This window comes from Capra hircus, chromosome 19 (assembly GCF_001704415.2).
Source record: "Capra hircus breed San Clemente chromosome 19, ASM170441v1, whole genome shotgun sequence".
NCBI classification, from domain to species: domain Eukaryota; kingdom Metazoa; phylum Chordata; class Mammalia; order Artiodactyla; family Bovidae; genus Capra; species Capra hircus.
This window is the reverse complement of record NC_030826.1, coordinates 60,659,792-60,677,421: the sequence shown is the minus strand read 5'-3', so window position 1 is coordinate 60,677,421 and position 17,630 is coordinate 60,659,792. Positions and strand designations below refer to the sequence as shown.

At 46.4% G+C, this 17,630-nt stretch overlaps 1 protein-coding gene across 5 annotated transcripts in view; it reads right to left on the bottom strand.

The window, feature by feature from the left end:
• The window catches only part of ABCA6 (ATP binding cassette subfamily A member 6), a 66,376-nt gene that overhangs the window by 23,457 nt on the left and 25,289 nt on the right, over nt 1-17,630 (bottom strand). For all 5 annotated transcript variants that reach the window (XM_018063924.1, XM_018063925.1, XM_018063922.1 and 2 more), the window contains 12 exons: nt 17,560-17,618; nt 13,929-14,039; nt 13,354-13,529; nt 12,947-13,066; nt 11,044-11,182; nt 9,703-9,793; nt 7,895-8,034; nt 6,360-6,476; nt 4,715-4,898; nt 3,545-3,711; nt 2,715-2,848; nt 1,644-1,781 (listed from right to left, as the gene is read on the bottom strand). In XM_018063924.1, coding sequence (XP_017919413.1) covers nt 1,644-1,781; nt 2,715-2,848; nt 3,545-3,711; nt 4,715-4,898; nt 6,360-6,476; nt 7,895-8,034; nt 9,703-9,793; nt 11,044-11,182; nt 12,947-13,066; nt 13,354-13,529; nt 13,929-14,039; nt 17,560-17,618 — 1,576 coding nt within the window. The remainder of the gene's footprint in view (nt 1-1,643; nt 1,782-2,714; nt 2,849-3,544; nt 3,712-4,714; nt 4,899-6,359; nt 6,477-7,894; nt 8,035-9,702; nt 9,794-11,043; nt 11,183-12,946; nt 13,067-13,353; nt 13,530-13,928; nt 14,040-17,559; nt 17,619-17,630) is intronic.

Here is a 17,630-nt window from a genome sequence, read left to right as displayed (position 1 = left end):
CCTCTGCACTAAGCCTACCATCAAAGAGAGAAACTTGAACTCACTTCCCGCAAACGGGTGTCTGAGTCTGGCCTTCAGCTCGGGGCGGGGGCTTCCCAGGTGGTGCCAGTGGTAAAGAACCCGCCTGCCAGTTCAGGAGAGGTAAAGAGATTTGGGTTTGATCCCTGGGTCCAGAAGATCCCCTGGAGGAGGGCACAGCAGCCCACTGCAGTCTCAGCCTGGAGAATCCCATGGACAGAGGAGCCTGGTGAGCTACAGTCCTTGGGGTCACAAAGAGTCAGACACGACTGAGTGGCAGTATACCCAGGTACAGGGCTGCCTCCAGGATTAATTACAGGAGGCCAGGGCAGGAGCAGCCCACCTCGACATCATTCTCAAGCTTTCCTTCAGGCTTTGGAAGCTACATCTACAAACTCTAATGTTTCAGCAGATGGGAGAACACGTCACTGTTTTTCTGCGAACGGCTGAAAGGAGAAAGGTGTGCACCTCCAGGGATGTCTAAGAGAATAACCTTGGGGCCTTGGTCCATTTTGATCCTGAACAAATACGCAATAAAATGAGGACACTCGATGACCAAGAGGGGCTGTAGCCCCCTCGGTCTACCTGGTGGCTCCCCTGTCTGCAGGGTCCCTTCAGACCCCCTTGTCCGGCCGCTGCCCAGCGCTCACGGCCAGCGGCGGCTTCAGCTCAGCTCCGTCTGCCCCGTGCGTGTGCCCAGCGCCATAAGGCAGTGGAGGCCCAGACTGAGCTCAGCCCTCCGTCACAGACCGGGCTCACGCCGCTGATGGCTCCGCTTCCAATCGCGTTTCTCGCTCTCCCAACCTCCTGGTTTGGAACAGGCAGGCCCGCTTCGGGAGATCCCTCCAGGGCGCCGGTCGGGGTCTAATCAGAAAGCCTTCACCTCCTTCAGTACTTAAAACAGAGGGAAGTCAATCACGCAAGGGTTACACGGGTGGGGAGAGTGGAGGAAACAAGGGTGAGGAAGCCGTTGTCCCTTCCGGGTTAGAAGGCGAAGGGGAGGTGATGTGACCAGAGCCCATGGTGTGTGGCCTTTCTGCCCTCCTGGCTCTGATCCCTGCTTTCTGCTGTGTAAATCCAGGCTACAGCTGGCTGACAAAGACCCCTGAGAACGTGGCTCTGGGTATCAGACACCCTTGCGATGCAGAGCAATGATGGGTGAGTAAAGGGACGGATCCGAAGGAAGATGGCCCCAAAGCCGGCAGATTCTCCTTCATTTCAGTCAACCCACTAGCCGCGGAGTCAATGAAGGGTCCACCACTGAGTGATACTGGCTTTACAAGATTGTAAAGCTGGTTACCAGGGCTCCCAACTTCCAACCCGTTGTGTACACACACACACACACACACACACACACACACACACACACACTCACTCTCTGTCTCCAAGACACTTCTGCAGTCAAGCTTGTAGTTTTTCAGAAGATTCCCTAGGAGACTATCACAGAATACTGGGAAATATCCCTCCTGCAAACCCTTTAGTAATAACTTAGGGAAAATCATATGTTGCCAAGTATAGCCTGATTGAAAAATTAAGACGAAACGGTTTTTAGGACTGACGCCCCAGAGGACCCGAAGCAATTACTCAACGGCCCAAGAAGGTAAAGGAGGAAACTCAGCACTTACCAACGGGTACGCGCTTCTCTTGGTCCGAATGCGCCGCGTTTGATTGAACATCCGAAGCAGCGCGTTGCTGACGACGCTCACGAGGACGGGAAAGCAGTGCAGCCTCTTGGTGTTGCACACGACTGAGAACCGATAGTCCTTCCCAGGAAACAAAGACAAACAGCGTCACGCTGGTTCCACGCCACTGAAGAAGAGAGCGCTCGGCAGTGGTGCTTCTGGCTGTGTGACCACCTCTGGGTGAGCTGGCCTTTCTGAGCATCACTCTTCTCTATTGTGGCGGGGACAGTGAATGGGCTGGGATACGGCTTAAATGAGGTCATGTACAGCAGGTTCTGGTGGAGCGGACAGCACAGCTGGCAATATGCGTTTTTGTCAGCATCACTGATTTGAAATCGTTCATCCTCATTTTGCTTTCGAGGAAGTTTCATCAACCAGGATTCAACAGTGGCCCTGACAACGGGACACTGAGCTTTCGGAGAGCAAGCAAAGGAACCCTGACTTTCCGGGTAGGAAAATCGTGGAATCTGGCCCCAGCTTTCCACCGGGATGTAAACTCAGCTTCACTTCAGATTGGGAGGCATTTTCAACAGTCTTATTCCTGTGAGAGGGTTTCCATTATCACTTGCACTCTTTTGCCCAAATTGAAACATATTGAACAAGAAACTGAGAGCGCTTTCCTCCCGGAGGTTTCATGTGATTATTATAGTATTTGATGTATTTTCTCAATATATAAAAATATCACTTGGGTAGTTCGTCATTAAATGGGATTTCTTAAATTCATAATTATAGGGGTTGGTACTCAGAAGGTCTAATATTTCACTGAGTCTGAAGAATGTAATGATATCTAGGTACCTTCAAATGTAAAAAATCTTATAATTCAAAATTTAAGATAAAAATGTTTTACGGCAACTTATTTAAACGGCACGGTTTATTCAGTGATAACCCCACGTGTTTTTCAGTTGTCACTGTATACTAGCTGGGTTGACTTTTCACAGTGTTTACGTCGGCTAAAACGTAGCACTTTAACTGGTTTTCATAAAAGCAAACACAAGAGGCAAGCGGCACGCATACCTTCTGTTTGCCTGAAACGATGATGGCCCCGTTGTAGGACGGATCTTCGGTGCCATTTCTATTTTCAAAGTCATCTACCTCCAAAAGTATATTTTGATGCTTCAGTGACTGTATGAAGTCTTCAATGTTTGATTCTAGCATGAAATCCAGAACAGAAGGCCACAGAAAGCAAGAACACGCGTGACCATTTTGTAAAAATAAACCACACACACAGTCAAGGTTTGCAGAGTGCCGTGTAAAGGCGCATCTCCGTGGGCAGCAGAAGAGTACCAGTGCCGGCCCGCAGAGGAGAAGCCACTCCACCGTCTCTGTTATCAAACCTTACGCCTCACCACTGAGCCACCGAGGAAGCCCGAAGTGAGCAGTCAGGCAAAACCAACTGCCCATCATTTAGGGGAACAAGATCATGGGTTCTAATCGGTCTTGAATCTTCCTAGATTTTGCTGGAGGGGCACAGGGCATAGCAATGCCACCGTCACGCTATCAGTCGGCGTGTACAGCGTTTCGGGTGTGGTTAGGCTGCTGCGACACAGAGACCTGGACACCGAGTGCTTCTGTGAGTACAGAAACCCGTCTCCATCTCCCGGAAGAGCTGAGGCTCCTCAGGCGGATAGACTGGCAGGTCAGATGAGTTACAGGGCGACTCAGGCTTCCTCCGGCTGTCCCAGCAGCTCCAAATCACACAGACATGCACCGCCCCTCACAAGCTCTTTTCCATAAGTGAGGTTTAAACGCACATTTCACCCTCTTATAACTTGCTTCCCCCCACCTGTGCTATTTAACAATAAAAATCACTATTTTCTGGATTTAAAATTTGTCTTTCTGTTTACCTGTGTTATTGATGATCAATAAGCTGGTACGGGGGTCTTGGGGAAGTTGTCCCGGAGAGAGGAAATACAACTCAGGTTTAAATTCCCAATCAGTGGTTTCATTCAACACAGCATAGAATATGCTTTCCACAATCAAAGGGAACACTGCAACTCCAAACACGAACAGTCTATCAATAAAGAAATATCACCGTATGACTGCCACTGAGACAGGACAGCGTTATTTTTATTAGGTGGTTTATTTAGTTAGTTTATTCAGCCGGACATTTCACAAGCGTTTGCTGGGTGCCATCCATAACTGGTGCTAACGTTTTGAAAGTCACACCATCACATGCCACGCGTGGGCGCATGCTCAGTCCTACGTCGTGTCTGACTCTCTGTGACCCCGTGGACTGCACCCATGGGATTCTCTAGGCAAGAATACTGGAGTGGGTTGCCATGCCTTCCTCCAGGGGATCTTCCCCACCCAGGGACTGAACCCGAGTCTGTTGCGCTGGCAGGCGGGTTCCTAACTGCTGAGCCCCCAGGGAAGCCTGGCACTGGGATATAAACACAGGCTATCAAACTATGAAAGATAAACAGACGTGCGGAGAAGGCTGCTCAGGCCCTCACATCGGGCGTCCCCGCTGTTGGTGCAATCAAACGCCACATTTATTCACCCTCTGGCAGGAACGCTGCTGGGGGTATTGTGTTCCAGGCTTCTTGTTGGCTTGTCTGCTTTTGTCTTTTTTAGATCCACAATAGCAACTTAATTTTTGCTCTTTTTGAAATTCTTTTCCAGTCTGGGTTATTGTAGAGTGGTGCTCCCTTGCTGTATGGCAGGCCCTTATTGGTTTTCTATTTTTCACGTAGTGTGTGTGTGTGTTCATCCCAGGCCCCAGCCCACCTGCCACCCCCAGCCTTTCTCCTTTGCCAGCTGTGAGCTTTTCCTACTTCTGCGACTCTGCTTCTGTTTTGTAAATAAGTTCGTTTGCACCTTTTTAGCAGATTCCACATGTAAACAACACTTTCTCCCCTCACTAGACAGCCCCTGGGTTCACCTGCTGCTGTCAACGACATTGCTCAGGTTTTTATGGCTGAGTAGTATTTAGTCGTATTCTAGTTTCAGATTCCCTCCCGTTTAACCCTCTCTTGACACTCACTGTCTAAGAAGCCGCATGCCCCGATACTCACAGGGTCAGAAGCCCTTTCTTTCCTCTTCTTAACTGTAAGAAACGGAGCCGTGCCATCACCCAGAACTGCAGCCTCCAGAGGCCCGCGACGCTCACAGCCTTCTGCGTCTCGGGGGCAGAAGGGCAAGGTGGATCCTTCTCATGCAGCCGACCCGTGTCCCTGCTCATCTCCTCTTGTTCAAAATCTACACACACGCGCGCACACACAGAATACACGCACATTACTAACGGCATCATGGGCACCACAGCTTTCTCTTTGTAACAATACTAAACGTGGTTTTAGAATGTTCCCGGTTACAAAGCAAAGAAGGTCGGAAACAAATGAGGTACGTGATGCCCACATTCAATAAACACGGTGAATTCATACCAAACGTGGAGCTCAGGAAAGATGATCACATTATGCCCAGTCTTTGGAAAGACAGAGAAGGTCTCATATGTGACAATATTCTGAGGATTTCAAGAAATCTCTTCCACAGGAACACCCAATCATGGATGCCTAAATATCTACTTAGAATTTTACGCGGAAAAATTGTCAGATCTGAAACCCCCAGATCGGTACCCGATTCCCAAGTGCATGCCGTACGGGCAGCATGATTTGGGATGAAGCATCTAACTGCTGTCGGCCTGACTCTCTGGGGTGAGAACGTGTGTCCACGGCGTCTGTTACAAAGGCTACTCTGTTCCTTGTTAGTCACTCAGCCGTCTCCGACTCGGCAACCCCAAGGACTGCAGCCTGCCAGGCTCCTCTGTCCCTGGGGTTTCCTGGGCAAGAATAGGGGTGTGGGTTGCCATTTCCTTCTCCAGGGGATCTTCCTGGCCAGGGCTGAACCCACACATCCTGCACTGAGGGAGGATTCTTGACGACTGAGCCACCTGAAAAGCCCATAAAGGTCATTACAGGAAGGTAATTGCAATACAGCCACACGTCGATGGAAGCGTCTGCCATGAAGGCTGCAAAACGCAGCTCTTTCTATCATCGCCCATTAAACACACGCTGGGCTTCCCTGGTGGTGCAGCAGTAAGGATCTGCCAATCAGTGAGAGACCCACTGATTGAGGCCGGGGTTCAGTCCCTGGGTCGGGAAGATCCCCTGGAGAAGGAAATCACAACCCACTCCAGTATTCTTGTCTGGGAAATCCCATGGACAGAGGAGCCTGGCGGTTTACATAAAGGAGAGTCGCAAAGAGTCGGACATGGCTTAGCGACTAAACGACCACCACCACCAAAACACACCTCAGGAGATTATTGAACCCTTTTCCCCATTAAGGGCTCGGTGGAACTCTGCATATGAACAAGGCAAGGGCAATCTTGACGGGAAACATCTGCTCAGACCTCATGACCCTGTTGGAGAGCCTCTGACATCCTCAGAGCATCCAAGAAGCAGGGATTCTCTGGGAAAGGAGACAGCCGCTAAAAGAGGAAGCGAATCGTTTCTGAAGGGAAGTCTGGGACGCACCAAGAAGGGACCTGTGTTTAGTCCTAGTGACGACGTGAGGAAAAGGCTGACAGCCCTTCCCAAAGAGCACAATCAGACCTGGAATGTGTCTCGTTCCTTGGCGAGAGCCACACACAAGACACTCTAGATACTAAGCTGGCACACGACCCTTTGGACATTGGTCTTCCTTGACGCATACAAACTGATGTACCTTGCTCAGCCACTGAGTTTCCTTCCAGTTTCGTGACGACTTCATTCAGAGTTGATGTGGAAACCTCATAACTCATCACACCCAGGCTGCAACCCTCATCGAGGTCACCGAAAAGGTCTAAGGCAACAGGAGGGGACAGAGACATCTGAATTCCACGTCGACAGCTAAGCCTAGTGAACGGACCCCTGTCCGAACGATGATGCCAAATGTTGTGTAGAAGCCCCTTCTTTGGAGGCAAAATTTCACCACGGTGCACTCCCTCTGAGACATGAAGCGGGAGGCCTCCCCACCCGCCCGCCCTCGTGCACAAACCCTCTGCTTCCATCGTCTGCCTACAGCTCACGACGTGCCCGCAAACTTCGAGGAAAGATGAGCGATCAGAGAGAGCACCACCTTCTCACCAACACCCCATAAATCAACTGTCACCCCACAAATCACCATCACCCCTCAAGTCGCCATCGCCCCACAAACCGCCATCGCCCCTCAAACCGCCATCGCCCCTCAAACCGCCGTGGCCCCTCAAATCTCTGTCACCCCACAATCACTGTGCGTTTCTGCTTCTGTTGCTGACTTTCCTTCTGGGTGATCTGCAGCTCCTGCCACCAAAGGCCGCCTCTTTGATTTGGGTCTTGACCCCCTCCCCCTCTGGGGCTCTCAGGGACCTCCCCAATTACCTCCTCCTTTTATCTCCAGCATCATCAGCATCTGCAAGTACCCGGTCATCCCAAGTCACATGCCAAAATGCTGTAAGGTCACCCACTGAGCAAAGACGCGTGTGCGCGCGCGACAAGCACCAGCAAAGAAAGGGAGCCTCTGCTCCTCCCACCAAATGCACCCACTGCTCCCAAGATCCGTCTCTTCTGCTCTCTCACTGGCCACTCCTATCCACACATAACCTACACAGACCCAAAGGCTGCCCTCATCCCCCGCCACCTGCCCAGAAGCTACTGTTCGCAAGCATCAGTGATTCCAATTTTCTTAATTCAATGAATACATTTTCTTGGCTGGGGGGGGGGGAGTAGTTTGTTTTTATTCTTTAAACTTGGTCTCTCTCTTTTTAAAATTTAGTGACATTCAAAGCTGTTGACTATACCCTCCTTCTGGAAACATTTTCTCCCTTGAGTTAATAAGAGCAAACTCTCGTTTCTCCTCCAACCGCCCCGGGGGCTGGGGATCTCCACCGCACTCTGACCTGTCCTCCACTCTCTCTCAGGGGTTCAGTCCTATACCACCTGCTCATTAATCCAATCCCTTGCATTAAATCCATCTAATACACAGATTCAATAGCTTCAACCCGAATCACTGAGTGAGTGATTCCCAGATTCAGCTCTCACTCTGCTCTCTGAATTCCTGTATCCCATACCCAACTATCCACTTGGCCGTTGGACAGCTCCACTTGGAAGTTCTCATCTCAGCTTCAGCTCCTTGAGAAACTCAACCCCAAACAAAATCCAAATCCACCACATATGAAAGCTGTAATGACGGTGTGAACACTTGTTCCCAAGTTTGTCCCCTTGTCCTTGTACTTAAATTACCTGGAAATTTATTTGTCCTTTCTGCAGGCAATGTATACACAAGCTTTTCTTTGCTTTCCATTTTCAGTTTAGCATCAGGGATGTGGTGATTAATGAGGGATGTTATTTTTTCTGGATCACACGTTTCATTTCTGTACAAACTAATATATGAAAGGAAAGACAGTTCATTTGTGTTTTCTCTGCCGCTGCCACAAAAACAAAGCTCTTATCAGATTTCTAGCCTTTGTGTATTAGTTTACTTGGCTTTAGGGAGCAAACAAATGAGGAAATAATAACAGTAATAATGATGTCATCAGTTTGGAAAATCTTGGGATCTATACAGAGATGTATCAGCTCAAAACAACTCCAAGTACACAAAAATAAATAATGCGATTAAAATGATATGTCAAGTATGAAGAGAAACACAGGCAGGCAGGAACATCAGGCAGAAGAGATTTCTTAGGGAAAATAATTATTACATCAGACTGTGCCGATGGTAAAAAATTAGTGTCTAATAGGGAAATCTGCCCTTCACCCATGCTTTGTTTCATCATCAAGGTTTTTTCCAAAAAGTATTGGTTTGGCCTGGACACACTCGCTGGTTAGACACAGTCCTCCGCTCTTTGTCTCCAGATTGACTGCCTGTTGGTGGTAGCTTCTGGAAGGACTTGACTTCGTGTCCTGTGAAAGGATGGCCATCTACCGGAGTCCTGCATGGGTCAGCTGAGGAGATTCAGGGCAGGAAAAGGTCGAGGCCTGTCAGACCACACACGGCCTCAGCCTGGACGGGGGTCCGGGAGGTCAGACCACCCATGGCCTCAGCCTGGATGAGGGTCCATGAGGTCAGACCATCCATGGCCTCAGCCTGGATGGGGTCCATGAGGTTAGACCACCCACGGCCTCAGCCTGGATGGGGGTCCATGAGGTCAGATCACACATGGTCTCAGCCTGGATGGGGGTCCAGGAGGTTAGATCACACACGGCCTCAGCCTGGACGGGGGTCCATGAGGTCAGACCACCCAACGTCCTCAGCCTGGACGGGGGTCCAGGAGGTCAGACCACCCACTGCCTCAGCCTGGACGGGGGTCCATGAGGTCAGACCACCCAACGTCCTCAGCCTGGACGGGGGTCCAGGAGGTTAGATCACACACAGCCTCAGTCTGGACGGGGGTCCAGGAGGTTAGATCACACATGGCCTCAGCCTGGACGGGGATCCAGGAGGTCAGACCACCCAACGTCCTCAGCCTGGACGGGGGTCCATGAGGTCAGACCACCCAACGTCCTCAGCCTGGACGGGGGTCCAGGAGGTTAGATCACACACAGCCTCAGTCTGGACGGGGGTCCAGGAGGTTAGATCACACGTGGCCTCAGCCTAGACGGGGGTCCACGAAGTCAGACCACCCAACGGCCTCAGCCTGGACGGGGGTCCATGAGGTCAGACTACCCAATGTCCTCAGCCTGGACGGGGGTCCAGGAGGTTAGATCACACACGGCCTCAGCCTGGACGGGGGTCCACGAAGTCAGACCACCCAACGGCCTCAGCCTGGACAGGGGTCCAGGAGGTTAGATCACATGCGGCCTCAGCCTGGACGGGGGTCCGGGAGGCCGGCATCAGTCTGCCAGGGCCTCTCCCTTTGAAGCCTGCCCCGTCCTCAGTGCTGGGGAAGATGCAGGCAACAAGAATACGGAGGAGCACGCGGCAGACCCTGACCAACCCAGCTGAGCGAGCTGAAGCGTGAGGTCCCAGTCTCTCTCAGGGCGGCCCACCTTGGAGACAGCCCATCACTGAAGATGTGTCTACAGAGCCAGGCCACCCTCGGTGCCTTTACCTTAGGTGATAGCCGAGACCCCATCTTCGCTTCAGAAAGACAGAGGAGCCCGCACACTTCAGCCTCCCGTTGGACAGGATCACTTTCCTATCTGAGCAGAAAGAAGCGAGAGAGGGAAGACGGGGTCATCACCTCCTCACTGTGTGGAAAGCATGGGGTGGGGGTGGTGCCAGGACTCAGATTTCCAAAGAAGTGTCCTGCGAGGGCCTAACCCCATCTCATGAGCTTTTAAAAGCATGAAACGTGCACTGAAATGGACGCATTTAAAATGAGCTTCTGCCAGCCGAGAAGGGAGGGGCGTTTGGGGGAGAAAGGATACACGTGTATGTACGGCTGAGCCCCTTTGCCTTTTGCTTGAAACTATTGCAACACTGTTAATCAACTATACCCCAGCACAGAATGATTCTAATGTTTAAAAATTTTTTAATGTATAAAATAAAGTTAAAAGTAAATAAAATAAACTTCTGCATGGGAGAGTGGATAAATGTATGTTCTGAACTGTGATGTTGGAGGAGACTCTTGAGAGTCCCTTGGACTGCAAGGAGATCCAACCAGTCCATCCTAAAGGAAATCAGTCCTGAATATTCAATGGAAGGACTGATGTTGAAGCTGAAACTCCAATACTTTGGCCACCTGATGCAAAGAGCTGACTCATTAGAAAAGACCCTGATGCTGGGAAAGATTGAAGGCAGGAGGAGATGGGGAAGACAGAGGATGAGATGGTTGAATGGCATCACCAACTCAATGGACATGAGTCTGAGCAAGCTCCAGGAGTTGGTGATGGACAGGGAGGCCTGGCGTGCTGCAGTCCATGGGGTTGCAAAGAGTCAGACACGACTGAGTGACTGAACTGAACTGATATGTTTAGCTGAATTTCTCTGCTGTGCAGCTGGAACTATTATAAAACTGCTCATCGACTATACTCCAAAAGAAGATAAAAAGTTAAAAAATTAAATTAATTTAAAAAAATGAGCTTCTGCACTCCAGCCTACCTCAGTGGCCTCTGATACTTCTTGAAAAAAAAAAAAAAACATAAATTCCATAAGCATATTTTCTACTCTGGATGATACAAAATGAGGGGACCAAATAGGCATGAAAGGAGATTGGGATGCTGAAACTAATCGGAGCTGATCTGAGAAGCTGTCGGCAAGGGTTCATTAGCGCCCTCAGCCCAGCATACGCAGAGCCGGTGAGGAATGCTACAGTGGGGCGAGACGGCAGTCATTCCCCGGATTCCTGTGCCGTATAGACACACTGAGGGAACAAGAGCAGCAGTCTTGCCCTGGGAATCCACGCCTCCCGAATTCTTCACTGTCAGGCTGAGACAGAAGCTGCAGTTACCAGCCAGGATGTCCGCTTCATCCGTCAGGTTGGTGCTCAGGAGGATCACACGGCCTGCTTTGCGCTCCCTGAGGAAGCTCCACACTCGATGTCTTGAGAAAGGGTCCAATCCCGCAGTTGGCTCATCTAATAGCAAAACCTACGGTGGATGAAGATATAGACACCATTTCTCTCGACCTTGTTAACTGTCTCCACAGTAGAACACGGGAAACAATAAAAACCGTGCCAAACAATGACTGCCCAGCACTTGTGTCCAATATACTAACACTCACGGTGACGCATCCTATGTTCTCTCTGGATACATTGTAACGAAAACTGGACCACTTTCAGGGGTGAAAGAAGAGCTTCATTCTTTGACATTGGTCTTAGCAGTATTTTTTTGGATATGCCTCCTCAGGCAAGGGAAGCCAAAGCAGAAATAAATGGATGGGGCTGCATCAAGCTCACAAGCTTTTGCAGGGGCCTCCCTGGCAGTCCAGTGGCTAAGACTCTGCAGTTCCAATGCAGGGGATGCAGGTTTGACCCCTGCTTGGGAACCAAGCTCTCTCAGGCCGTGTGGTGTGGCTAAAAGATTAAAAAATAAATAAGAATAAATTCTAAAGTAAAATAGATAACTGAAATAACTATAAAACCAAAATAAAGCGTTTTTGCAGGGGGCCGGAAACTATCAAAAAACCCAAAAGGCTGCCTACCACGTGGGAAAAGAGGCTTGCAAATGATTTGACCAATAAGGAATTAACATCCAAAATATACGAAGGACTCACACGACTCTATATTAAAAAAATAACCTGATTACAAAATGGTCAAGGTATCTGAACAGACATTTTTTAAAAGAAGACATATTTATAGCCAACAGACACATGAGCTAGTCAACATCACTAACCATCAGGGGAAAAAAATGCACATCAAAATCACAAGGATATATCACTCACACCTGTCCGAATGGCTCTTATCCGAAAGACAATGAATAGCACATATTGGTAAGGATGCGGGAAAAAAAGGACCCTTGTGCACTGGTGCTGGGAATCACTATGGAGAACAGTATGGGGTTTCCTCAAAAGCTGAAATTGGAAATAGAACTACCATACAACCCAGAAAGTTTACTTCTGTATTTTTCCCAAAAAAAAACCCACAAAAGCAACCCAAAACACTAATTCAAAAAGACACATGGGTCCTTATGTTCACTGCAGTGTTATTTATAGTATCCAAGATATGGAAGCCACCTAAACGTCCATCGACAGGGAATGGATAAAGAAGACGTGGCGTGTATATGTATCTATAGCGGAATATCACTCAGCCAAACGTAGAATGAACGCTTGCATTTGTGACAAGAGGGATAGACCTGCAGCGTACTGCGCTCTAGGTATTAAGCAGAAGAAGTCAGAGAGAGACAAATGCTGCATGACCCCATTTCCATGCGGAATCTAAAAATCAAAGCAAACTAGCAAACAGAGAAAAGCAGAAACAAACTCACAGGCAGAGAGAAGGACCAGGTGGTTGCCGGAAGGGAGCGGGGTGGGAGGATGGTGAAATAGGTGAGGGGGCTGAGAGGCAGCAACCTCCAGTTGCAGGTAAACGAGCCCCGTCCAGTGTGCTGCACGGGGCAGAGAGTCAGCAGTATTCCAGCTACTGTGCGCGATGGCAGATGGCTAGATTGATGGTGGCGGTCATTCTGTAACGCACAGGAATATTAAATCACGGCGCCGCGCACCCGGAGGTCACATAGTGCTGTAGGCCAGTTATGTTTCAAGAAGGACGAGAGAAAGAAGAGGGAGGAAGAGGAAGAATCATCTGTGTTGACAGTAAAATGTTTTTATTACACACACACACACACACACACACACGAGCTGGACCTTGTCCTGACGCTCACTCCGCAATCCTCCTCATGTATAATCTCACTTACTTGAGGATCTCCTAAAAGGGCAATCCCAACGGTCAGCTTTCTTTTTTGACCTTCACTTAAAAGTGTAGCAAGATTATCCTGAATGTTCTCTATGTCCAATTCCAGTAAAACTCTTTGTACCTAGACAAGAAATATACAAAGCTTGAAATCCAAGATGATTCATATTACATGGAATCGGTAGCCATTCCCTTCTCCAGGGGTTCTTCCTAACCCAGGGATCAAACCCGGGTCTCCCACATTGCATGTGGATTCTTTACCAGCTGAGCCACCAGGGAAGCCCATATGTATATATATAATATATATTAAAGGATCTCACTGCCTGCGTTTCATTTACAAGAGAGCAGTAAATCACTGATTTAACTTGGCAAACGTGCGGCCGTTCAGAGACTCTGAGCACACCCGTGTACCTCTTGTTCCACGTCCTTTGGCTGAATTCCTTTTATTTTTGCAAACAGCCTGAGGTTCTCCTTTACAGTGAGCGTGTCAAAGTGAACATTGAATTGAGGACAAACACCAGTTATCTTTTGGATTTCCTCCAAGTCTTGCATTTCAGAGAGATTTTTATTATAGATGGTAACTGATCCTAAGAATAGAAGTTAAAATAATTTAATATTGGTCAGATAATACATTTTATTAATGTCTATAGATCTTATTTAGGAAAATATTGGCATATATTCAGAAGCATCTAAAATGATGATTTTATTATTTATTAGCAACCACTAACTACTCTCAGCATAGATGTTGAGAATAGCGTATACACAGTATCTCCCCTGAAATATCACACAGCAACAAAGATCAGGATTTTCATGAACATTTGGGAAATCGAAAATATCTGTAAAATCATGTAGCTCTGGTACACAGCTTTAGAAAAACGAACATCACTTCCTCTAAGGCGGTTAAATTACAACCTGAAAACGAAAAGGCACATAGGGCCCCATCCCGCACTCAGGCTGCTCGCCTTTGGGAAGCGTCTTTTGCCCACCTTCTGTTGGAACAGACGACCCGCTAAGGACGCGCAGCAACGCCGATTTGCCAGCCCCACTGTGACCCAGAATTGCCGTGATCTGACCTTCATAGACGTCAAAGCACAAGCCTATTTTCAGAACAAAACATCAGCATTATAAAGAAGAGGGCAATAGATAGGGCCATTTCCAGAAACAGAACAAGACACTTTATGTTAATTGTGTTTTTGAAGCATTTCAACAGTTTAAAATACATAATATTCAGTATTTTCCTGGTTGCTAAAATAACATCTTTACTGTAGAATATTTGAGAAATAAGCACAATCACTTAAGATAAAAATCAACCATAATTCCCAACAGCCTCATTAATAATACATTTGTATCATGTGTATATTTGCACATATGACTATGTAAATATATTTATAAACTTTGTCTGTATTTTTTTCTAGGCTGCCTTTTCAAATATTTAATCATAAACGTTTTTCATGGCATTAACTATCTTTTAAAACACATTCACCAAAAATCTGTATTTCACCTTAATTCCATTTTTGTATTCTTTTGTTAAAAACATTGTGTTTTCATGTCAATAGAAAAATCATTGAGCTAAAACTTCTTTGAGATATTATTTTTTCTTTATTTGCTTTACCACCATGTGAAATCCAAACTTCATTACAGAAAGTTGTTGAACAGAACAAGATGAAATTCTTAAGAATCTTGTAAAACATCGTTATCTAAATGATCAAGGTCTTTCAGGTAAAATAAGTGCCCTACTTTCTAATAATAGTGAATTTAATGACTGGACTGAACTTTCAGTTCATCTATTTTCTATCTGGATGATAGACAAAACTTTATAAGGCTGGTTTACTCAGTTATTAAATATACTAGTAAAAAATACTTATAAGGGAAAATGCTTCCTGTTGTAATCTAATCCGTTAAACCCTCACTTGCAATTCGACTGAAAGATTCTAAAAGGTCATTGGAAGAATAGACTCAAATGATCAGGAAAATCTGCAGAATAGTAAGAGATCAGTCTTGGCTGCAAGATATTAAAATATATTTGAGAACCATAATAATTAAGATATTAGTAATACAGTTATACAGTGGAGAAAATCTAATAGATAAAATATCATCGGTCTAGAATACACTGACCAATAGAATCAGAAAGAAACCTAAAATGGACCAAAGTCAAGATAAGAAATTAAAATCAATGAAACAAGCTTTCGAATCTGTCACAAATATGAGTTAATTAACAAACAATATGGAGAAAACTAAAGAAGCGCACTACCACATCTTATGCTCATTGTTTTTAAAGGGGAGAGATCAGTGTTTTCAAGGATAAAAGGGACGCTAGTTATCCAGAAAATTACACAAACGATCTGAAAAAAGAAACGGAAGCCTCAGTTTCCTCATATGTAAAGTGGAAGAGGAGTCAGGATCTCCTGGGTTAAAGGAAACGTCCAGGCGGGTCCCTGAGCATTCTTCTCAGCACACACTAGGTGCTCAATAAGCCTTGAGTGTTCGTTGCTACTATTATTTTTGTTGTTAATAACTGCTTGTGGGAGTATGAATTTTTATAATCTTGGAAGGAAATGATTTGGTCCTTCAACCAAGAATCTTAAAAATATGGGCCCATTTGAATAATTCTGTTTCTAGTAATTTTTATTCAGGAAGTTATTAGCAATCTTTACAAAGATTGAGCAAGAATGTTCACGATAGTGTTTTTATGACAGTGTAAAAACTGAAAACAAACTGAATTTCATACACTAGTGTGTGAGTTAAGTAAGTCATGGTGTCCCTAGAAGGGAGTGCTATTTAACTCCATTCAGCTATTAGACTGTTGTTATTATTCACTCTCTAAGCCGTGTCTGACTCTTTGCGACCCCGTGAACTGCGGCACACCAGGCTTCCCTGTCCTTCACTACAGACAAGTTATTTCAAGGGCATGTTCTCAAAGGCGTTCCCAGTGGCCGCATGAACCAGCTGCCTCGGGGGGGAGAAAGACAAGAGGGACAGCCACCACCTTTACTTCCCGAAGAGCAACTCCAGTGGGTTGTTTCATATATTTTTACACCTATTGATGTTCGATGCTTTAAAATTGTTTAAGGTTCTGCTACTTTAAAAAATAGAACACATTCTTGTAGAAGCTGGAACTATTTAGACATATTGATGAGGGCAAAAGTGGTTCATACTGGGCTCTGAAAATTGAAATGAGATATTTAAAAATACTTTAACGTGTCTTTGGCTATAATTTAAAAAAGAAACCACAGGTCTAGATGCTTTCGGATAAAAATAAAATTCAACTGTTAGGAAGAAATACATGTGGGAGTCTTTCCATTTATCCATCTTAAATGCATAATATAAGGAGACATTTTTAAAAGATGCAGAAGGGAATGTGAATAACAACAGTTTTCATCAACTAGGAAAAAACCCAACATGTTTACACAAGTACATTAAATTTTCAAAGGGAAGACATACTCTCAAAGGAAGAAGTAAAACTGAGCTAAGGGATCTGCATTTGTTAGAAAATAAATGTAACGTAAGCAAAGTGGACCGAGAACTTGCAGCCTTGGGAGGGTTGACGGCTCTTCCTCTTTTAGCTGTTAAGGCTTCTGTCTCTTCTAAAAAGATATTCCTCCTAAAAATAATTATCTATACAGCAAGCTGTCCTCTATGAAATGTCACCACTAACTTTGATGCTTCCTAAAAACGTTTGTTTGTCATAGAAAAATATACTTGTGAGAATACTCAGTTTCAAATCTGCCAGTTCACTAGGAATCATAAACTATGGTTACTGTAGGGTACTGACTTGTGGCTCAGGAGTAAAGCATCTGCCTGCAGCGCAGGAGAGCCAGGTTCAACCCCTGAGTCGGGAAGATGCCCTGGAGGAGGGACTGGCAGCCCACTCCAGTATTCTTGCCTGGGAAATTCCACGGACAGAGGAGCCTGGGGGGCTACAGTCCGCGGGTCACAAAGAGTCAGACACAACTTAGCAACTAAACAAGAACAGCAACAAAGGTGTTATTTGTCTTATGTTAATCTTGCAGTACTCTGGCCACCTCATGCGAAGAGTTGACTCACTGGAAAAGACCCTGATGCTGGGAGGGATTAGGGGCAGGGGCAGGAGCAGGAGGGGCGACAAAGGACGAGATGGCTGGATGGCATCACCGACTCGATGGACGTGAGTCTGAGTGAACTCTGGGAGTTGGTGATGGACGGGGAGGCCTGGCGCACTGCGATTCGTGGGGTTGCAAAGAGTCGGACACGACTGAGCGACTGAACTGAACTGAACTGAATCTTGCCAATACATATGAACTATGTATATTCCTTGACTAGTATAAAAATTTATCCATTTTAAGTCTAGATATTCTTTCCTTACAGTCCAAATACAATAAAGTATTGCTAATGGCAAAGTCATCTTTTAAAATAAAGTGACATTTTTCTTTGTATGCTTCCATTTTCGTAGATTAAGTAGATCCATGAGACATTTGGAAGGGTTTTACATCCAATTCTTAATTGCGGTGAGTTTCCAGGTAGTGGAGGTAGGCTGCTTGTAATTTTTTCTGCTGTGCTTATCTATAATCTGTAATTTTTTACACTGAACTTTTTCCATTTTTTTAAGAAGTCAATGAAACAATGCAAGTTTTTCCTTACCTTTCAGTACTTCCACTTTTCCAGTCTTTTCTTTATATACTTTTTTAACATTTCTGATTCTGAAATGAAAA